The sequence below is a fragment of the Neofelis nebulosa genome, chromosome 4, assembly GCF_028018385.1.
Source record: "Neofelis nebulosa isolate mNeoNeb1 chromosome 4, mNeoNeb1.pri, whole genome shotgun sequence".
Lineage (NCBI taxonomy): Eukaryota > Metazoa > Chordata > Mammalia > Carnivora > Felidae > Neofelis > Neofelis nebulosa.
Window position 1 is genome coordinate 49,148,677 of NC_080785.1, and position 23,189 is coordinate 49,171,865.

At 41.5% G+C, this 23,189-nt stretch overlaps 1 protein-coding gene across 6 annotated transcripts in view; it reads right to left on the reverse strand.

Moving 5' to 3' along the window:
* Positions 1-5,304: 5,304 nt before the first annotated feature.
* Positions 5,305-23,189, reverse strand: part of CREB5 (cAMP responsive element binding protein 5) — a 401,242-nt gene continuing 383,357 nt past the window's right edge. For 5 of the 6 annotated variants that reach the window (XM_058724736.1, XM_058724737.1, XM_058724740.1 and 2 more), the window contains 3 exons: positions 21,424-21,651; positions 12,917-13,025; positions 5,305-11,986 (listed from right to left, as the gene is read on the reverse strand). In XM_058724736.1, the coding sequence (XP_058580719.1) occupies positions 11,823-11,986; positions 12,917-13,025; positions 21,424-21,651 (501 nt within the window). In that variant the 3' untranslated portion in view covers positions 5,305-11,822. Of the gene's footprint in view, positions 11,987-12,297; positions 12,327-12,916; positions 13,026-21,423; positions 21,652-23,189 lie in introns of all 6 variants that reach the window. The other variant, XM_058724738.1, reaches the window with a different exon arrangement.

Consider the following 23,189-nt stretch of genomic DNA (forward strand, 5'->3'; position numbering starts at 1 on the left):
AGTGCCAAGCACCCTACCTCTAGATTTCCTATTACGTCAGAAAGATAACCCCCTGTTTGTTACAGCCCCTGGAAGTCAAGTTGTCCATTATTTTCAGTCAAAAGTGCAACTTACACATTTTATTATGTACCTTAGGACATGTACAGAATGAAAGGTATTAGAGTTCTTTATCCATTCATCAGAGTATTTAAAACAGTTCTTCAGGGAGCCTGGGTGGTTCTGTTGGTGAAGCATCTAACTTGGGCTCGGGTCATGATCTCATGTTTTGTGAGTTCAAGCCCCGCATGAGGCTGTCTTCTGTCAGCACAGAGCCTGCTTCAGATCCTCGGCCTCCCTCTCTCTCTGCCCCTCCCTTGCTCTCTCTCTCAAAAATAAATAAAAACATGAAACAAATAAAAGTAAATAAGACAGTTCCATTTCTAGGCAAGTATAATGCTAACTTGGTGAACATTCCTTAAGAAGAAAAGTAGCGTGACTATCCTTCAGTACATGTAGCTTGTCGGTCTAGGTCTAGGGAACCACCTCTAACGCATATTCATGTGTGTGGAATGAGAATGGGCTACATCTGTTTGCAGTGACATTCCATCTCCTTTCCTCTATCAGTATGGCAGACGCTCAAAAGGCTGAAGAAGCTCTTCTGGCGGCTTCTCATGGTAGTTCTAGGAATAGAGCATCAATTAGACCTTTGTGGCTTCTAAGAAACCCTCCTAAAGTAGCTTAAGCAAAAGGAGAGATTTATCAGATGGACCTTGGGTTATCTTATGATAAAAATACGCCATGAGGAGGGTCATGGTTTCAGTGAGCCATTAAGAACTATTTCAATAGGAAATGACCATTTCCAGAGCTCTCTCTCTGCTTCTGCTGTTTTCTGCTTTATTTCTCTTTCTTGCTATAGACTGAGTTCCCTTACCTGGCAGAAACCTGGATCCTGGCAGGTCCTAAGTTTTATATCTTTTTGATTCCAAGCTATGAGAAAGAGAGAGAGAGAGAGAGAGAAAGAGAGGCTGACTCTCTAGGCCCCCTATCCCAGTATCTACTTGTTGGGGCTCCTATTCCATTGCAAATTAGAGGCAGAGTATTAGACTAAGAAGCTATGGCCAGAGGCTTGGACCGTGGAGTCTCCTGGAGGAGCCAGATGATGGAGTGGGGGGAAGAGAAATTTCCAGAGAAAGGTATGTTAGTGGCTATCTAAGTTCTGTAGCTAGTCACCACGGAAATAATTCCCACTTCACTCCATGTGTGTTTATACTGACAAAGGAGACAAGTGAGGAACAGAAATCTGTGTTTGTTGAAAGCCATATAGGAAATCAATGGTCAATTTGGTATTAAAATGAAAAACTAGTCTTACTCTAGGTTGTTAAACTCTTTTAAGGTCTTGTTCTAGTCTTCTTGGTAGCAATTCTTATGGTTTTCGTGGAGGCTTATTGATAAAAGCTGCCCTGTTTCCTTGTCACAAAGCCTTCTTTCGTTCTTACAGTACCTGGAGGGAGCTTTAAGACAAGAATGTTTCTTAACCTCACCCTGGAGACATTACGCTGACCTCCTTACAAACAGAAACACACTGGAATCAGGTATGGAGATTATATATATATATATATAGCCATGATCTTTCTTGGAAAGTATAACTGTAATCAGTCAGGTTAAGCAAGAGCATGGGAAATCATGGTAAACATGACAAACTAAAATCTGTCTTACTCTTTTTGTTTAATGTTTATTTATTTGTGAGAGAGAGACAGAGTGTGAGTAGGGGAGGGTAGAGAGAGGGAGACACAGAATCTGAAGCAGGTTCCAGACTCTGACCTGTCAGCATAGAGCCCGACGCGGGGCTCGAACTCACAGACCACAAGATCATGACCTGAGCCAAAGTGTGATGCTGATCTGACTGAGCCACCCAGGTGCCCCTTTCTCACTCTTTTTGATGGTGAATTTTTATATTTTGGATATTATGGCTTACAAACTGAGCCATAATATCCAGAAAATTTCTTAGCTTTGTAAAATTAGTTTTATCTAATCTTTAATGAATATTCTGTTTCAATTTCAAGCTTTCAATAAAACAATAACTCATCAACCATTCATTCATTCATTCAATCAACATTTGTTGACATCTACTCTATGCCCAACTTTGCATTAATCTCACTGTACTTTTTCCTCTTGGTATGTCTTAAGGGTAAATGACTACATTTCTATAGATTGTTTTAAAAATAACTACTTCCCTTTGAAATCATCTTCGCACTTCCTTTTTGGAAAGCCAGTTTTGCCCCTAGAAGTAAGAGCTTTCAATACATATAGCCCTGCTTCCCCAGACGTAGTTGATTGTACTAGGATTAAATGCCTGACCCCATATGGTCAATCAGATTCTCTCTCCTGGGAAATTGGAATAGAAAGATGGAGACTGAATTGATGTTGGGTGTTTGAACTAGAAGACCAAAGATCTGCTGGAGGCTGAGGCTGTCATTTTGGAGGAGAAATGATGGGCCCACACAGAAACAATTGACTGTACAAACCAGTTTGCAGAGACAGAGAAAGGGAGGGAAAGACAAAAGCAGAATCAGGAATGATATGGCCCAAGAGACAGACAAGCCAGAGAGATTAGTTATTTAATGACTTTTCGGAGTTGTTGGGATAGTTGCTACAGTACCAGGAGGGACTCCATGAGCTACCTCTTAGGTCCTAACAAGAAATCCGCCTTCACTCAAGCCTCCTTAACAGGGTTTCTCTTTCTTTAAGTAGATTTACTCTAAGATTGATCCATATAAACAAGCCAATTTAAGTAGAGAGTACTCATTTAATAAGACGTAAATGTAGTAACAGTAGATCATGGACTTATCAGTGTAAATACAATACAATCAAGCTTAGATACTCAGAACAATTTTCTTGCTGTAAGATTAGTAAGGAGTTAGAAATGTGTGGTGAAAATAAGATCTTCCTTTTTAATTCATTAAAAAAAAAAAAAAACCCACGGGCAGATCTCTTTCTGAGAAAGAGCAAGTGACTTACAAGGGACCTTTTCTAGCCCATCGGGTCTATATGGATTTATGGAAGATGGCTGACAATTGCTACGATTCAGCCTCCCACTGGTACAAAGAAATGTGATATAAGCAGACACAGTACCTGGCAACATAGTAAATGAAACTCAGTGGTTACTAAAAGATTCATGACTTAATTTTCAGGTTTAAATATGACCATTTTCAATAGTATTATTATGTTTTTCAGGTCTACTATCTAGGAGACTATTTTTCAGATGTAATCATTTATTCATCCTTTCAGCCATTTTGAAAAGCCATCTCTCGTTGCCAAAAGAAGTGCTTCTAAAGTGTGTGAGTCTAAACTCAGATTCTGTATGTTTAAAATCAGTATTTTTTCTCTTTTGTGGCCTAATTTTCATGCTTGTTTTGATAAAATCCACATTACTGCCATGAGAACAGATCTCACCAAGTGTCTTGTTTTCAATTGCTTTAAAAGGAGGGGGGGCGGGCGCTCATCGTGCTCCAGAGTCTTATGATCTCATAGTGAAGATACTTAGGTTCCAAACCACAAGGCAGGTTGTTTTGATAAAACCTTGTTTTTGTTGGATAAGAAAATACGTAATGCAAAATTAAAACGTGATCCAGCAACCAACCAATAACCAACCACAAGAGCAAGTATAAGAAAAAAGGATGTTATGAAGCTCCAGGGACAGAGGCATGAAACATAGAATGGAGATTAGAGCTGTCTATCTTCAAAGTATAAATGTGGGATCTTAACACTTTTTTTTTAACCAATAGTAATGGCTTTGAAATTGCAAACAAGGGTGGGATGGGCATTAGAAAGACTCTCTTGGGAACCATGAGTGTAGTGAGTGGTCTAAATGTAAATGTAACAGATGGGATTGCCATTAGAACAGCAATCATCCTCCCCACCCAAATTGTTTTTCTGTCCCAGTTTCCAATATCCTGGCAGGCTACGTGGAAGACGACACATCCGGGTTCTTGGTTTTAAAATATGACTGCTGTGGTCACAGGACCAAGTGGTTGGGTTGAAGTGTTCTGAGATCAAGAAAGAAGACAGGAAGGAAACACAAGAGTATCCGCTCGACAGGTGTTTATTGTGTGCCCATCGTGTATGACTGCTCTAGATCTTGGGTCACAAGGGTGAACGAAACAAAATGCCCTTGTGCTTGCGGGGTTTACATTCTACTTAGAGGAGACAGACAATAAAAAACAACTACATAAAATTGACCAAAGTCTGTTAGATACTGGTAAATGCTACAGAAAATAAAGTCTGTGCAAGGCAGGAGAGAATGAAGAGTGAGGGTGACATAATTTTATAGAGGATGGTCAGGAAAGGCTTAAGTAGCAGGGAGGCAGATGAGGAGGTGATGCTGATATTCGGGAGAAAACATTCTGCATAGAAGGAATGAACAGCGTGTGAAAAGACTCTCAGGTGGATGGCTCAAGCGATGTTTGAGGAACTTCAAAAATATCAGTGGAGCTGGAGAGGTGTGAGGGGGAAGAAAAATGGTAGGACATGGGCTCAGGGAATTAATGGAGGGGCAGGTCATGGAAGGCCTTTACAGAACTTAGTAGTAAGGAATTTGGCTTTTGCTTTGAATGAGGGGAGAAGTCCCTAAAGAATTTTGAGCAGTGGAGGGACATGGTCTGACTTCCATTTTCAAAGCTTCACTCTGGCTGCCAGTCAGGAGAGTATTGCAGGGATCCAGGTGAGAGGTGCTGGCAATTTGGACAGAGCTGTAATGGTAAATCCAACATGATGGTTGGATTCTGGCCATGCCGATGGATCAGACATTGAATATAAGAGAAAGAGGAGAGTGACTAAAAAATTAACGAAAGAAGTACGGGGAAAGAAAGTAGAAGGGAAGGGAGGGGGGCAGGGTTGATATCTGGAAGACATCGAAAGGGGCTAAGACTGTCCTTAGGACTTCTCTGGATGCCAAGCAAAAAACTCCAGGAGTTGACTGCCTGAGTGGCCAGTATGTGCTTCTTGGTTCCTAGAAATCCTGAACGTCAATTTATGCTGGCCATATTTCTTGATTATTAAAATCTGTTGACCCCCATGAGAAGTTGAGTTGTGTGGCCAACCCACTGTGACTGTGTTAGACTGGTGGCCTCAGGTGGGAAGTTGGATGGAAGAGGCAGTGAGAGGGTAGTGGTGGTCTGCGAAGGAGAAAAGCTCACCTCCTTTTGTCCCTAGATAATCACGACCCCGAAAGAGTAAGCGCTGGTTTACAAGGCATGAATGAGACCACGTGCAGAATAGATACCGTTATCCCCAAGCCCGAATTTCATCATACGAAAGTTACATGTGTTATTTGCATTTGAGTGCTTTATTATATTGGAATTGCAGTGATATTATTAACATTTGTACAAATGCACAAAATCTTGTCTCTTCTTGCTCCAAAGAGATGTAAAAATCTGACCTAGTTGAACAGTCTTAATGAACTCATTGTCCATTGATAACAATAAATGTGTTCACAATGCAACAAAAAGCTTAACATAAAATTGAACATATTAAATGCTGCAGCAAGTATTTACACGTATGTACCCCCAATTTTTTTTCTCCTTCCAGTAAGGAAGGTGGTTGCTTTACAAATAGACAGACAAACATAAATGCTTTGCTGTTTACAATTACAAACAACCCCCCCAGTCCAGAACTTAAAGTGACAGCACCTTTTTTTTTTTTTTTTTTTTGGGACTTCCTTAATTAGCACTTTGCATAATGCTAAACTTTTTTTTTTTAAGTTCCATATTTTGGACAATATTTATGTTCCAATTATCCTAGAACATGGTGTTTGAACTGAGCCATTTTTTTCCAGGCCTTTTCAGAAGATCCCAAACCCTATGTCCTCTCCAGGGAGAACATTTCAAGCTTATCATTTCTCCAAGACAAACCTCAAAGGCAGAACTCCTCTCTCCATGAGGCAGGTGTGATTTAGCAGAACGTAGAAGAAAAGAGGGTGAGTAGGTCTTCTCTTCTACTGGCTGGCTGGTTAGGAGGGGTTCCTTCTCTGAAATGCCCTCCCCTACAGCACTGCTGATACCTTCCATGATCTCCTGTCCGTGACATTGGTATTCTAAGGAGACAACTAGAATCTAATGAGCTTATTGTGCATAAGATTTTAATGATATACTTAAAGCTAATTTATTCAGGTTCCACATTCTCAGTCCTGAGGCTAAAATGATTCTGTTTAAAAAAAAAAAAAAAAAATCCTAGAAAGTTCTATAGCATGAAACTCAATGTAAGAAATCCTAAATGCCCTAAGAAGAGCTTTCTACATCCTGGCTTCTAATGAGCTAGATATTGTAAGTTGGCTGAAATGTAATAGCTGATCATTACTGATTCCCCTCTGATGATAAGCTTGGAAAGGTATCAGAGTGTGCCACGTAAGAATATTAATCTTTTAACAAATGCTGGCAATTTGGCCTTACCCCCCCCACCCCTTCAACTTGTGGTAAATAGTTTCTTTTTTTAAAAAATAGACAATTTATAAGGAAAAAAATATATAAACACTCTTTAAGCAATTTGGCTATAAGCATTACATCACTGAAAAACTCCACAAGAAATAGTAAAATATTTTGAGTTGGACATACACTTTTTCGTTTTCACAACACGATGAGCCTAGGGTTTTCTGTTCTGTTTTTTTTTTTTTTTCTTTGTTTTGGTATTGAATTTTACTTGTACATTTATTGCTTCAGTGTCTTCTTGTCCTTTCTTAGATTATCATTGTAAAACAGAGGTGCTGTCCCTAATGACGTCACAAGGCAACATTGTATTTTTGAGACCTAGGAATGACACAGACAGGGCCACTGTTATTTCAGCAGCCTCAGAGAGACAATGGCTGGGACAACAGTCCACGTGCACCACGATGCACAAAAGAGTAAGTCTCCTGGCTCATTCAGGACACTTTGGTTTGGAGAATGAGATAGAAAATTCTTAAGTGTAGCTTAGCTGCTGCCTCACATCTGTTGCATAAGATAACATTAAAAAAAAAAAAAAACATGCTATGAATAAAGGGGTAAAGAACATAAACTGGCTCTTCTTGGTATTTCCGTAGCAGGCTTCATCTTAGGCTGATGTGAGGAACCCGACTTTACGCAAATGTACCTGGTACAAATATTCTGTAAAGTATTTTAAACGGTGCAGCTCAGAGCCTTAGGGGGAGGGGGTGGGGGAGTTGGAAAGTGGGGAGCAGAGGCAGGTTTAAGGGCTCGGAGGGGGTCTGAGGGAGAACAAGAGAAACAGAAAGGGATCGAGAAAGCTAAAGTGCAATTTTAAAATATAAATTATCTTAAAAGCAGAAGAGAGACTCTAAATTGCTACTGCTCGCAGAGGCACAGTTTTATTCAAATTTAAATGGGTTGTTTCCTTTTCCTTCTCAGATATACTGCATAATGGAACTTGAATGGCTTAAAGCTAGGGCCCATTGTTTGGCAAAGGGCAAAAAGAGCACGAAGGAAGCTGAATAGCGCAAGGCATTCTAGGAAATTGGGGTGGGGTGGAGAGAAGCAGAGATGAAGTTGTTTTTACACTTTTACAAGAAAGTTGTTCCAGTCGTGGTTACTGATTCCCTTTAGCTGAACTCCGCTTCCTAAAGGAAAGAGCTTACTTTAAACGTTAAGAAAAAAATAAAAAAAGAGAGAGAGAAAGAAATGTGAAAAACAACACTGTTCAGAACATAGATTAAAAAAATAACTCACAGAGCAATAACAAAATCCTTGAAATTTCTATGCACAGAGCTAAGCGAAACATTTCCACCAAATGATGGAGAAGAGCCGTTTGAAACCCTGAAAAATGAAGATATACACGAGTAGAGAAGTTTATTATGAACTAACATTTTAAAAACAAGTAGATCCTACGGAAGAATACTGTTCAAATGGAATGTTTTAAAATAACATTTATTAATAAATATCTTATAAAATTCTAAATTAATAGATTCCTGTTCAAATTTTGCTTTGGTCCTTGAATTCCACTGTATACACGCATACATACATATATATTTTCTTAGATGGTTTTTATTAACCAGAAAGAAGCACATTCTATCCTAACTGGATGGCTAGTTTGAGAGCAGTTACCGATGCTTAAAACCCCCCAGCCAAAGGTTGGTCTTTCACCGCAGCTGGTTTCAGATTTTAACGGCAAACTCAACTAAGACGCTAAAGTTTACTTAACGGGCAACAAAAACCGCCTGCACATTCACCGTTGACGCCCCTCTGTTCAGAACATGTGCTGCATTTGGTTCCTTTGACGGGATAGGCTCCAAAGAGCATTTGCTCCAAGTCAGTCACCCTGATTGTAACAGTTCGTGTGGTGATACCACACAAACTGCTGTCTCCCACAGGCCGCGTTAACCACTGGGACTCGCACACGCTGACACGGAGGGAGGAGAGAGATGGGTGGGGGTACCGAAGGGAAAACATCAGCTCCACACAGGCTTTCAAATGAGTATGTTCGCCCGTGGCCAGGGTTTCCCTATACCCGCCCTGGCATCATGTTCTGGGAAATGTCTTCAGAAGGAACCCTTAAGATGTGGACGCCTCAATTTAGGGTCACCAGGTAGAAATGCCACCGGGTGCCCCTATCTAAGTTGCCACGTCCCGTCACGTAAGGCAGGGGAAGCGTCGCAGAAATGTCCAGGTAGGCTGGCAGTGACTTCAAAGGCAGACGCTGCCAATATAAAAACAACCAAAAACCAAAAACCAAAAAACGCAGGTGAATGAGGAGAGGCAGTGTTGCAGGACCCTTCCCTCCTCCGCATGGGTGCTCTGAAGGTCACTACAACGGATTTGTGAAGATATGGGTGCATGACCCATATCTAGATCGAGTGGGAGAGGAGAATGGGGCAGCAAAAAGATGTTTTCCCACATTGGCAAAAAATGTAGGGCAAGGAGGGATTTTCAGGCAGACTGATTATTCTACGGTCTGGTGAAGGCTGGACCTTCTGGTGAAGTACTTCTCCTGATAAGCCGAGTGTTGGATTTGACCAAGGAGCCTTTCTGTTCAGGGTTTCAAGAAGCCTTAACAACTAGCTGGCATCTTCCATTTACTGTATTTCCACACTGCTAATGAACATACCTAAAGGCCCCGAGCATAACAAGAAGACGGTTTATTCTAATTATACGTTGAGGCCCGTTTGCTAACGCGTGTGTGTGGTTGGTTTGCCTACTTAGCATAAAAAACAGACATAATTGAGCTCTATATAATGCACATCAGTCAAACTGTCAAGTTGCTGAATTAAGAAAACTCAGGCAAGTTCTTCACTACAGAGGCTTTCAGTTTAACAACTAAATATTCAATCAAGAGGCGGAGCAGAAGTAAAGTAAACCATAATTTTAGTGACAGCCCACTTTCTGGACATTCTGATATTACCAGTGGATTTTTTAAAAAATCCATTTCATTAAGTGCTATGCATGCAGTAAAGAAAAAAAAAGTTATCGTTCACTTAAAGCAAGAAATAAAATAAAACTAAAAAAAAATTTTTTTAATCCAAGCAAACATTTCAGTGAGCTCTTTTTTTTTCTTTTCTTTCTTTTTTTTTTTAGAGAGAGACACATAGACGGTCCTAGAAAGGAGTTTTGAAAAAATTAAATTTAATTTCAGAATAGAGATATATCTTAAATATTTCTTAGGAAGCCAGTTAGGTTCAACCATTCAGCGGTTAAGGCTGGGATTCAAAACAAAACAACTATGAATTCAGTATTTAAAATACTTAAAAAAAAGATATGTTTGTCTAAAATATAATAGAAAATCCTTTTAATTTGCATTTCTTTTTTCTCTTTCTTTTTAACATTTTTAAAAATTTTTTTTTGGTTTTTTTTTTTTTTTTTTTTTTTTTTGGTGTGTGTGTGTGTGTGTTTATTTTTTGTTTTGCTTTTGCTTTTGTTTTGATTTTTAGACCATATATCTAGTCATGAGTTTCCCTGGACACTCAAAACTTTCTTTTGAAAGCACTGCATACATGAAAAAAAAAAGGTTGATAAATACTGATTTAAAAAGTAAGTTATTAGATAAAACTGAAACTAGTTATAAAAATCATGCTTCACGACTCTCATATTTTCTTTTTTCTCCAAAATAGATTCTTATGCTACAGGGAGAGATAAACACATATACACACACCCACATCCACACATGTATCTTTCCCTTTTTTGAACTCTTATAAAAGCGACACCTTTTGTAAAATACTATTATTTAAATCCCATGAACACACACACACACACACACACACACACACACACACTCATGTTAGGACGTCAAGCATTCAAATGGAGATGAAACACCAGCACCTGTCTACACTGCTAGAGAGAAACATTAGCCCGTTACTTGTGAGATGTGATATTAGCACACATTAGCACAGTAGAATGGCTTGTTTCAAGGAGGCACAACCGTGGTTCGGGACTATCTGCTTTTTATAATGGGCAAGCTGATGAAAGTTGTTGAAAATATAAATCAGAATTATTCAGAAGAGTAGAGTAGCCATATCCACGGGATTCTTGCAGCAGCCAAAAAAGGCTTTGGCTGTTCTGGGGGCGGCAGGGGGGAGCTGAAAGCACCCCTACGGGAACATCAGGTTTTCTTTCTCTCTTTGTTCCTCCAGTAGAGCGTGTACTTTCACCCACCAGAATAGCGAAGCCAGTTCCATAGGCTTAAGAAAAAAAAAATAATTAATAAATCTTAGTCTATTAGCAGCTGATGATTGACCATTGTAATCTGTGTAGTGAATAGAGCCCTTCTGAACTATTATATAGTCTATGGATTTTTAGCCTTATAGACAGGCCATATAAAGCCGGTTGTAATTCGAGGGTGTGATGTTACAGCCCACATCATAATTTGGACCTTCACAATCAAGGCTTATAGGCTCCCTTCCCTGGTGTCTCCACAGCTGGCATTCAACAGTGTTTCACCTATGGCTAAGCCACCTTTTATTTGTTCTGATTATTAAAAACATTAAATCAGGCACATTAAACCTCTCTTGCTTACCATTTTATAAAAAGCAAGAGATGAATGAACTCCAGCTGTGGGTCACAGGCAAGGGAAGCAATGGCTAGATCCGTATTTTTTTAGATTTACTTGTGTTTTTTTTTCCCTTTAGGCATTGTTTTCTTCTTTACCTGCAATGCTAAAGGTGGAAAAATAAAACAGAAGAAAGTAAAAATGAAGAGTACACAGGCGGCCCAGGAAAAGGTGGAAAAGGAGAGGGAGAGTGGAGAGAATTGGAGGGCAATTCAAGGAGGTGGACCAAGAGGAGGAGGAGAGGTGGGGAGATGCTTGGTGGTTTTATTTGGACATCAGTGGATCTCATCCTTTTTTTATAATAAGAGGAAGACAGATATGGAAAAGGCTCTGTGTTCATCTGGAATTCTGGCGACATCACAGCACAAACTCAACATGTGTTACGACATCATCAGACTCACCACCCAGTTACCTTGCATCCGTTTACGTGACATGTGGGCATGCCTCATTTTGGCTAAAAGCTGCGGTTTAACAAGATGCAATGTTTCAGGCAAAGGGTTGGACCGATAAGAATGAAACCATGTCTATATACAGAAGGAGTTCAGTTTATAAACAAGTTCACTGGTACCAGAAAATTGGAGAAAAGCACCAAAGCATTTCCCAAGCTGATAGATTAATTAATTGCATAACTCCCTTTTTTCTTATAGAACTAAGTATAAAAGACGACATTTCCATAATAACTATAAAAATGAAAGCCAGTCTCTGAAGGGCTGAGGAGTCTTCCAGGTCTGAGTTAATTCTAAAAATGCCCTTAAAGGAAAGGACGCATGATATGCGACAGCTCTTCTTGGAGGCAAGGTCTGACCCAGTGGTGGATTTTAAAGGATGGGATTCAGGTCTGTTCTGTGAGTGGTGAGCTGACTGAGGGTGGAGCTTCCCACCACCTCGCTCACTGCAGAGGAAGTGGTGACGGTATTATGTTGGATGACCTGGTGCTGAGAGCAAGCTGGGACGGGGCTGGCGGGAGGACTGCTCTCCGGACCTAGGAAAAAGCACACACATGCACACACCAATATAGCTCCTCTTGGGCGGACCTGTGGCCTACTCGGGAAAACATTACTAGATGTTTACCAGAAATGGAAGAGTTTCACACGTGTTCTCCTGGACGTTAATTTCAAAACTTTATTTTAAACTGTTGTCACCAGCTATGCCTTCCCACTTTATAGCTACAAGCAAAGCCATGCTTTCTACACCAGCAGAATGATTTCACGTGTTGGAGTCTTGGTGTGTGAACGTCCCCATTTTTGTATTTTCAAGTAGCCATCCGCATATCAAATGTGGAAACATACTCACATGTGGTGGGAGAATCTGTGTTGCTCAATCTAAAAAATTATTTGAAAATGAATTGACCTTCAGCCATGAATCCTTGCTCCTCCCACCATCCCCCACTCAACTAGCATTTAACTTCTTGACATTCCAGATGCAGAAACTGGGGTCTAGAGAAAGGGGTCCACTTTACTTATCGGAACACCGAGACAAGGTCACTCACTTTTCAGCCCAGCAGCTCATATACCTTACGGCATTGGATGCGATTCACCCAATGCCTGTACCCCAGCCCCTGGATTTCTCTGGAAGGCGGCTAGCCCACTGGTAGGTGGGCTCCAGCAAGTGATTTTTCTACTGGCTGCAGAATTGGAATTCGGTACAATTTTACAATGTGAAATGGCAGGGAAGGTCTAGCCAGAAATTATCAGGAGGGGCATGGTGATGGGCAGGGGTCAGAAAAGGGGGATGTCCCTGGTGCAACAGTCTGGCAGCCACTGAAGAATTCTAGTATGATTTCTGCCGGGGTGTGCAATCTACACTTTACTTTTGCTCTTTCAATAAAATCCAATGCAAAATTAGTGGCAAAAAAAAAACAAAAACAAAAAACTGGACACTGAGAAAAGAAAAAAAAAAGTCAATGACTTACTTAGATATCCTTGTGATTCTTTCTGCATGGCTGTTATTGGACAGTCTTTATGTGTTAACAACAACTGTTTCAGCTGGGCCACCTCATTTTTCAACATGGACACTTCATTCTGGAAAGAGACATATCAAAGCCATGTTGAAAAGACCAGAGAATACAAGTCTCCATGCATTCTTAACAGTGATATTGGCAAACTTTCCTGTTGTGTCCAAAAGACACTGAGGATGATAGTCAATGAGATTCGCCTGAAAACGTGTACCTTGCCTTTAACTTGGCCATCACATTTACCAGGGACTTTCTGAAAAGACCAGACTTGTAACTCAAGAGCTGAATCCTATTAAAAGTCCAGAGCACCCCCTTTAGGTGGCCAACTCTGGAGCCAGGTTACATGGGTGAGAATCTCCATTCCACACTTACTGGGGGACCCTAGGCAGGAAACATAAGCCAGCTGAGATTCAGCAATCTTGTATATAACTGGGGGGAAAAAGACCAATATAAAGTTTTTTGAGTTGTGAGGATTGAATGACGTAATATATGTAAAACGCTCTGAATATTGCCTAGCACAACACTAAGCAATCATTGAATTTAGCGAATCTAGCTGTTCATAATAATCATCTTCACACTGTCTGGTAAGCTCGGGCCAATATTCAGTATGAGAAGAGTGAATGTGACACATGCATTGGGAAGAACTGAGTAGCAGAATTAGTGGCTTCACACTGAAATGTCCTCAGAATAAGCCAACTCATCTACCATCAGATTTCCCAAAAGAATTTCCAAACGGGCTGTAGTTCAACAGAGCACATCCCTGCCGGATACCTGCTTAGTGGAAGGCACGGAAGCACATAGAACAAATTGTTGATCCTCTACTGGTGGGGTGAGGTCAGCCCAGGAAGGGAGGGGCAATGAAGTCTTGGCCATGATTAAATGAATGTGATTGGTTCATTAACTAGTTTGGCTAATTTCAGCCTATGAACTCTGCCATCAATATCGGGGTGTTACGGATTGCGTGTGTGTACGTGCGCGTGTTGCTTATTTACTTAGATCAGTGCCTCAAATCTCCGCTTTATGGAGTAGTTCACAAAGACAGATTCATAGCTTTGGAGAATAATGTGCTTGGCACCACTGTCTACAAATATAGATGCAGAATAGAGGGTTGATTCTAAGGTGCCTCCACTTGATAAAAGTAAATTGTAAACGTAGCACTATCTCAAATAAGCCATTTTACAGTTGTGATAAATAATACCCTCTCTCTGGCTAATGTTCGTTTGTGGCTTCCAGGCATTGTACTCCACATGTGGAGACTAAAACAAAACAAAACAAAACAAAACAAAACAAAACAAAACAAAACAACCATGCACACAGAAAAGGGTGTTTTAACATTGCTGTCATTACGTTGCATCTACACTTTCAATATGAACTTGGCTTTCCGGGCATGTATTTATCACCTAAAAAAGTAAGTTTGGGATTCTAGAAGTTAATGTAAAGAAATTTTTTTTGAAACGTGTTTTAAAGAATACCTCCCATTTCCAAATTCATTTGCAAAATACATTATAAGTAACCAAATGTTGAGTAACATAAGGAACAAAATAGTGAGAATCTCATCTACGAAAGCTTTTCTCTTTCTTCTCCAAATTTTACAAAATAAACATGCCTGAGAAATTAGCATTAATGATGAATAAATCACTTAAATGTGAAAATTGCATCTTCCACCTCTGAAGAAGTGTGGTTGGTAAAGGGGCCCGATCAAAGCCAAAAGTGACCCTTGTCAGTGGGATGGATAACTTTATTTAGAGGACAATTTATTTTAGCCTTAAGTACTAATTCTTTCCTCTCTTATTTTATGCCCATTTAAATTCAGACAGCCTTCCTTGCTTTTCCCAGATTCCCTTTGCTTAAAATAGCCTGTGTAAGAGAAAGTTACTTTTAGACCATTAAATAGAAGGCAACCCCTGGTTAAAAACGAACCAACCAAACAAAACGAAACGAAAAAAGGAGAAAAAGAAAACTAAGATGTGTGTGTGTGTGTGTGTGTGTGTGTGTGTGTGTGTGTGTGTATTTGGTCTCAAAATGAAATGTCATCTTATTCACATTTGGATTATAGACCTAGCCGTTTTCTAGAATCACAACTGCTAAGACACTTGTGTACCCTAAGGAGAAACTCTCAGCTGCAGTTAATGCAGACAATTGCTCGTAGAAAATGGAGTCAAGTTCCAATTGGTAGTAAATCCTGCCACACTTTTCTTCTGTGATCTAGGAAACAACAAATAAGGAAAGTATTTAAAACAAAACAACGGGCGCCTGGGTGGCTCAGCTGCTTAAGCGTCTGACTTCGGCTCAGGTCATGATCTCGCGGTTTGTGAGTTCGAGCGCCGCTTCGGGCTCTGTGCTGGCCGCTCAGAGCCTGGAGCCTGCTTCGGATTCTGTGTCCCTCTCTCACTCTGTGCCTACCCTGCTCGTGCTCTGTCCCTCAAAAATAACTAAATGTTAAAAAATACATACAAAAAAAATAAAACAAGATTCTCTTGCTTTCTTACACTTCTAGAAGAAAAAAAAAATCCTACCTGGTGGCCATCTTGGAGAGGTTGACCTTAGCCTCTGCTTCTTCCCCAGCTATGTCCTTCTCAGTCCCACCTTTTCTAGGCAGTGTTCAATCTCCCAGGCACAAAGTGTTCATTGCCCCTTCCTTAAAAAAGCACTTTGAATTCCGTTCTTTGGGTTTCTACAATCACAAGGAGCTAACTGCCTACAATACTTGGCACACCTCAAATCATTCCACAATAAACCTTTTGCTTCCACGAGAGGCCACAATAAAACAGCACAGTGTATGTGGTGTCTTAGCCTCTAACCAAAGCCCCATACAAAATAGATAACTTAAGTGGCATTCTTTGTCTATGAATAGCAAAGCACTTCATTAGTAAACGAATACATCGTAAGTATAGAAACTGAGACCCTGGGAGGTTGAGGGTCTGTAAAAACGTAGGAACCTGAAGACTGCCATGATAACTGATCATCCTTTAAAGATAATAGGTGAATAATGACATATTTCTTCAAGTGATGTGTTAGCAATTATGTTATTTAGATGTTATGGTTGGAAAATGAACGCCAATTAATATTCTCCATAAAGAAGAAAAACCAGCCTCTTGTTTGGATCAGAAACACGTAATGATGGTGCTTATAAGGGCAAATTCAAAGTCTAATGGCCACAGAGGCACTAGAAATTCATGGGACAGCATTCCAGCAGGAAAAAGAGTTCTCAACAGGGATTTCAGAATAATAGGGTTTGGCCTCCCAAACCGCTACACCAACCTACTGTAAAACAAGACGGTTGAATTAGTTCTCTAGTTCTCTCCAGCAAAACGGTTGTTTAGCCTTTGAATGTTTCTGCTTTGCCTTCTGTTGAGAAAGCTAGACCTAATATTAGACCTAAGAGTCTAATGAAGGACTTGTTCTTGATTTTTTTATTCATTAATTACTTTGGTATTGGCATCAGTATTGGTATTTGGTATTCTCAAATACGCTTATATTTCAGGCCTCATATTCCCTGAGGGAGACAGTTCTTGCACCTCCTGGGCTTCCAAGTCTTAGGGCAGATTCCAAAGCGATATCTACAGTTGCATTTTAGTGTAAAACTTCGTGTCCATGGATGTGTCCATATTGTTGAGAGAGTCTGCAGCGCCTTCATCAGATCCCAGAGGAAGCCTCTGGATTAAGAAAGGTTGACAATCACTGCCCTAGAGAAAGCAGCGTGAACCGTGTGCTGTCCACATGCATAATCATCGTAGAGTCTTCATACAGACTGATAGAGAAAATGCTAGACTATATTTTTAAACAAAAATCTTTTTCAATGGAACGTAAGTAGAATCACCTTGAATTCATTTTGGAAGAGAACCACCAGATAGCAAATGTTCCAGAACGCACGAAAGAAATAAAATGTTGCCTGCAGCTCTAGTAGGGAAATAAAAACCAGGCCTTCCGGAGGCAGTTTCTTACTCTGAATTACCTTGCTTTATGAATCGAGGCAAGTCACCAATTTTTTTTTTTTTCTCCCCTGTGCGGGTGATAAAAATCGTTCTAGGTCTTCACATAAAAGTACTTTGCTAAAGCAAAGTATGAATAATCAGTATCAATTCTCCTGCTGAAATCATCCCTTCATTTTTTTGAAGCGAGTTTGGGTTCGCTACGACTCTAAAGCAGTTGGCCGTTTAGAGAGGGACTGGAAGAGGCTAGGTGCAGCTGGATTAATCTGTTCTTTAACCCATAAGGTTGTCTGGGGATGAAAGAGAACCCCTATAGAGACATTCAGTACCATAATAACAGCCTTTAAACAGGTACCCCAAGAAGTCCCTAATAGCTACATTTGCAGTTTGGGGCTTTGGGGATACCACTTTGTTAATATGATAAACCCAGAATGCTTTTTGGTGCAAGTGGTAGTCTGTGCCAAAAAAATAATTATCAAAATGGGCCCTACAGTAGAGCCCCTCCCCACTTTTTTTTTTTTTTTTTGGTAGATTAGGGCTGAGGCCAGGTTTGTTTCACTCGAAAACAAAGGACTTTCAATTTGTAAGGCAACAGTTCCCATCTGGCCTAGTCTCTTGCCAAGTCCCAAACCTGGGCTCATGTGTCTAAAATTTCAGCAGCGACTTAGACCATGTGTCTTTGCACTAAAAAAGAAAAGCAATTATTTCCGTGGGTGACCAGATGATCTCCATATCATCTACTGCACACAAATAATCCACTGAGCACCACGGCAGTAGTTGATGAATTAATTCAGAGCTGATCTAAGCCACGCTGTCGGAGAAAAGAACGTGGGTTCCTTTCGCTTCAGAATTTTCTACAGCGAAAGACCCCAGAGCAGTGGGTTAGGTCAAGGGAAGACTTGCTTGGGTCATCATCCTACCACTTGCTGATTCTGACTTTTGGGAAGACGCCTTCTGTTGCTCCCTACGTAACATGTCAGATAGGGCAGTTTCGGATATTTCCCTCAAATCTTATACCTGCGTTGACCTCTCGGGTACAAATTCGTTGTGAGACAAGGAAATTGAAGTCTGGGAGCTTGATTTTGTTTCCTTAGGTCTGATTTTTCCAATCTGAAACTCTCCAGCCCAACTAGAAGGTTCTATGCTGGAAAACAACTCAAAAGTGGCAGCGGGCCATCCGAGACCTTGGATATTCCGTTTGGCTGGAGTTTGTTTGCTTAGCACCTTCCATTTCTGTTTACTTAAAATTTGGCTCACTGGACCAGCCTCAAGAGAGACACCTTTTTCTTTTGACAAAGGTCCAGCAAGACAAGACGGAAAGGGTCATTCAAAGGTAGCAGAATCTGCATATCCTCTCCAGCATCACAAGGCGACATGTGGAGTGCTCTGCGTCACAGAAAACATGGCATGGCTGTGGTTTCTGTCCCTCGGAAGCTAAGCAGTGGTTGGAAAACACCGATAATTTAGTTTTTTCAGAGACTGTCCCTTCCTTGGGCGCTGATTTCACAACCAGAAATATCGGTGCCTGTTGATTGGCCCAACAGAACTCTTTTTTCCTGGTTTTCAGGGGCTAGAATGCTAGTATCTTTTTTTCTTTTGCCAGGTATGGTTGTACATGGTGCAGATTCATGGAGTAGGGTCTCGTTAAGGGGAAATTTACCTAATGTCTTTTGTAAAAGCAGTAATATACAGGTGTATGCCAAGTCATGAACATATCTGACTGCAAAGGAAAACCAGCACCTTCACTTTTCCAGGATCTCTGCTATTCTCTCCCCCCTTCTCTCTCTCTCTCTCTCTCTCTCTCTCTCTCTCTCTCTCTCTGTTTTCAAGCTCCAGGACCACAGTCAGTAGGCCCAAGTAATTCTGCAAGGGCTCATTTTTGTTAAAACTGATTTAAACATTTGTTGGCAGTGTTATGTGCCAGCTGGCTGCTCATGGCTCCTTCATCTAAGGCAATGGTTCTCAACCCCTGGGTGATTTTGCCCCCACAGGGGATATTTGACAACGTATGGAGACTTTTTGGTTGTCACAACTTGGGGGTGAGGTAGAGGATGCTACTCATATTGAGTGGGTAGAGCTCAAGGGTACTGCTAAATACCTGCGAGGAACAGAATACAACAAAGAATTATCAAGTCGCAAATTGAATAGTGCCAAGACTGAGGAATCATGCCCGTTTTCATGGTCCTCTTGCAAACCTCAGAACTGGTAGCAAATTCCAGGGATTCCCACACCTCTGTCATTGCAGAACCACTGGCTGGAACATTTGCCAGGCCCGCATGCACCAGAATTTTTATTTACTCAACATGTTTGTACAAATTAACTCTTTATTTAATAATTTAGCCTCATCCTTACTAAGAGTATCTGTGAAATTGAAGGTTTGATGTCCTAATTACATTTTTTCAATACACCTAAAAACAAACCCATGATTACTATGAATGTTAAAAGTGCTTGTCCATCTTCTACCTAGAAGCTTCTCACATACCACTGTGGCTGTTGGATTCTAGAACTACAGACTTTCAAGCTGGTGTAACTTGTGAGGTGTTGAGTCCAGCCATCCCACTGTGGCTTGACTCCCTTCAATCACATCCTTGCCAAGTGGTCAGGCTGCCAGTTCTTGGACACTCCAGAGGTGGGAAACTCGCTCATTGATTCAACAAGCAGATATTGAGAGCAGACACTCAGGAGCTCACCATGTTAGCTTGCCACTATACTAGAAATAGGGGGTAGAGAGCAGGGGGAGAGGGCAATAAGGTAAGACACAAGCCCCCCACCTCATGCACATGCAACTCTAAGCCACTGGGAAGAATTATTACTTTATTTCCCCCGCATCTGATGTGTATGTTTCCTATTTTCTTTCTCATGTCTATCACAAAAAAGGATGAGAAATTTAGGGGAAAAGGTGAACATACGTATGCAGTCCACATATAACCCGAACTTCCTTTATACATTTTCAATGTATACATTGGATGCTCCGAGGTCATTTCCGTTTAATGGCTTGAACACGCAAAAGCTTTGGGGATTTGGCAGCCTTATTGTTGGTTTCTAAGGATGCACAGAGGACCAGGTGGGGGAAGGTGAAAGTTACCTATGAACTATTAAGGTACAGAGTCTCCCCATCTGCGGCAATCTTTTCCCCCTTCCCTCCACTCTTCCGCCATTTTTTATGTTCCTAGAAGCACTGGGCTATAATCCACAACTCTCACTGCTATCCCGGCACTGCTTGTCACATAATCTAGTAGGCCGCTCTCTTTCTGCTGGTGGAGAGGGCATTCCTTTTTGTGTGGAAACAGATACCCTGAACGCATCATCTGTACAGCATGAAGTCTGCTGGAGAAGCCCTGGGCACTAGAGTTCCCTCCCCTTCTCTCCCAGAAATGGCCTTGTTAGAAACCGTCCCCAGTTGAGCCACTCATGAAAAGCAAAAATCCTGTAAGATTCAAAACATGTCAAGTTTGAAAATGAGATGGGAACATGGCTTTTCCCATAAAGCAAAATAATAACCATAAATATGCCTTTCCTCCATTAAACAAAAAAACATAGATAATCTAGTGTAAGTCAAAGCAACCCCCTCACTGGTGAATATAGAGAACTGCCTTATAGTTGAAGATTTATTATGTGCTAGGCACTGGGAAAACTGCTTGGTAGACATTAGTTCACTTATTACTCCCAATGACTCCATGAGGTTATTCTTCCCATTTCATGGATGAGGACACTGAGGGCCAGAGAGGTTAAGCACAGCTACTTGCTGAACAAGAGTGTGAACCTCCGTCTGACCAAAGCCTGTGCTCTTAGCTCTGTAACTTAGTTGGGCAGGTTCTCTCTCCTCAGAGCTTGATTTAAAACCGAATGGTTATTGGGGTGCCCACGTGGCTCAGTCGGTTAAATGTCTGACTCTTGATTTTAGCTCAGGTCATGATCTCACGGTTTGTGAGTTCAAGCCCTGCATCAGGTTCTGTGCTGACAGTGCAGAGCCTGCTTAGGATTCTCTCTCTCTCTCTCTCTCTCTCTCTCTCTCTCTCCCCCCCCTCTCTGCCCCTCCCCTGCTTATGCTCTATGTCTCTAAAAAAGAAATAAATAAACTTAAAAAAAAAATTTTAGGGGCGCCTGGGTGGCTCAGTCAGTTAAGCATCCGACTTCAGCTCAGGTCACGATCTCGCGGTTCGTGAGTTCGAGCCCCGCGTCGGGCTCTGGGCTGATGGCTCGGAGCTTGGAGCCTGCTTCCGGTTCTGTGTCTCCTTCTCTCTCTGCCCCTCCCCCGTTCATGCTCTGTCTCTCTCTGTCCCAAAAATAAATAAATGCTAAAAAAAAATTAAAAAAAAAATTAAAAAACCATCATTAAAGAAACCCCAACTAAACGGTTACTTTGTTTTGTCCAGTGTCCCAGAATTAATAAAGCTTGAGGAGGAAGCCTGCAGTCGCTCTGTGAGCTAATGTGCGGTATTACTGCTTAGGTCAACAAGCGCCTGCTGGGGCAGGAAATGCCAACTGTACACAGGGCCTTTGAGTCCTGAGGAAAGAGACAGTGGCCTGCACCTGAAGCTGCATGTTTGTCTGGGTGAGTTCTTCTGCTTTCTTTTCCAGTGACATCACCCAGACCTTCCTCTTCTGTCTGCAGCGGGTGGCAGCGGCCCGGTTCCGTTCCAGAAATTTCCTCCGCCTCTCGTCGGGATCCTCATCCACCACCCTTCGCCGGCGCCCCCCTGTGGGCTGGGGCGGCTGTATTGTCTGGGTCGGCTGCATCTGTTGTGTCGCTGGTGAAACCTGTTGGGCATGAGAGGGAGGGGCGATGGGGAAAGAGAAGGAAGACGCTGGGTGAGAGAAGAAACCCAAGCTGGTGTTGAAATGCAAAGCACAGAGTCGACTGCTTTAGCGAGCATATTGAACTTGTTTTCTAAGAACGAAGTAAACAGTGAAATCACGCTCGTGAAAAGAAAAGGCACTGCGGAACTATCTGCTGTGATATTTTGGCAAGACGTAGAAACGACTTGGGAGAGAGAGTTAAATAGATTTTTCCCTGACAGGCATTTGGCTGAATCATGTCAGGGGAAACATTTTTTTTCCCCTCTCCTTCAGATGTTAAACATGTCTTATTTAAGGTGTGTTTTAAAAGAGTAAAATGCCAACGCAGGGCTACAGGTGACAACAGAGAGGTCATGGTTATTGTCACCATATTGATGAGTCTTCTATCACCTGCAGAAAACTCCTTCCGGGCAAGTTGTGAGCTCCCTTCTTTCTCCTGGTGTTAAAACCATGTTCCTAGAACACTGCTGGGACGTCACCACCGCTGCGACTCCCTATCAAAAGAACCCTGTGAATCCCAGAAAGCAGATGAAATCCTATTTTCACTATTTCAGACAGATGAAATCCTATTTTCACTATTTCAGAGCTCTCAATGCCAAGGCCTCGCTGGACTGGCAAACTCCAGATGGGTCCACCTGTTCCTTGGAGCTCTGCCTCAGACAGGCTTTTCCAGGTGACTGGAAGCAGGGCTTATGCAGTGGATGCCCAGAGCAGTGCTGAGCCCCAGCTGTCTGTGCAAGAGGGACAGAAGGCTAAGAATCACCATATATTCACATTGTAAGAAAACCCTGGAAGTAGCAAAGCACTTCATTAAAAACTTTGACTATACTTATAGATTCCTCCTAAGATCTGCATGGGGCTCAGCAGTATCTAAAGTTTTGGAGACCTACTGCCCATACAGCTTCATTTTCCTTCATGAGGTAGACACACAGCACTGAGTGAAATTTCCACGACGGAGTCTTTATGTGTCTGGACACCTAATGTTTTCCCTAATGCAATCCACTCCTTCCCCCCTTTCTTCGTTCTCCATAAAGGGTGTTCCTCCCCCCCCCCCCCCCCCGCTCCCCACCGCCCTTCTCATTCTCAGTCACTCAGACTCACGGCTGTAATATCTATAAAGTTGTTTTACAAGAGACATTTAACCTACGGAAATAACATGCAAAAAAAGTTTTCAAAAGGGAGCGCAGCAATGTTTTCTACCACATTCCAATTCTGCGATTGGAACCAATCTGAATGACTGTAATTGCGCTAATAATGGCTACCGGTTGACATCCACTGACTGAAAGTGATGTATTTTCGTCTTAAACCTCTATCAAATCTTATATGACGCACTGTAAAAGAACCGGGCTCACGGTTGACATTGGACTGCGTCTCAGTAATTTTGTCTAACCCATAGACATTTTCTAAAAGTGCTTATCGGCGATCCCTTTCCTCCCAATCACAGAGAAATAACAACAAAAATTAACTGTCTAGGGTCTTACTCACCAGAGTGGCCGGTG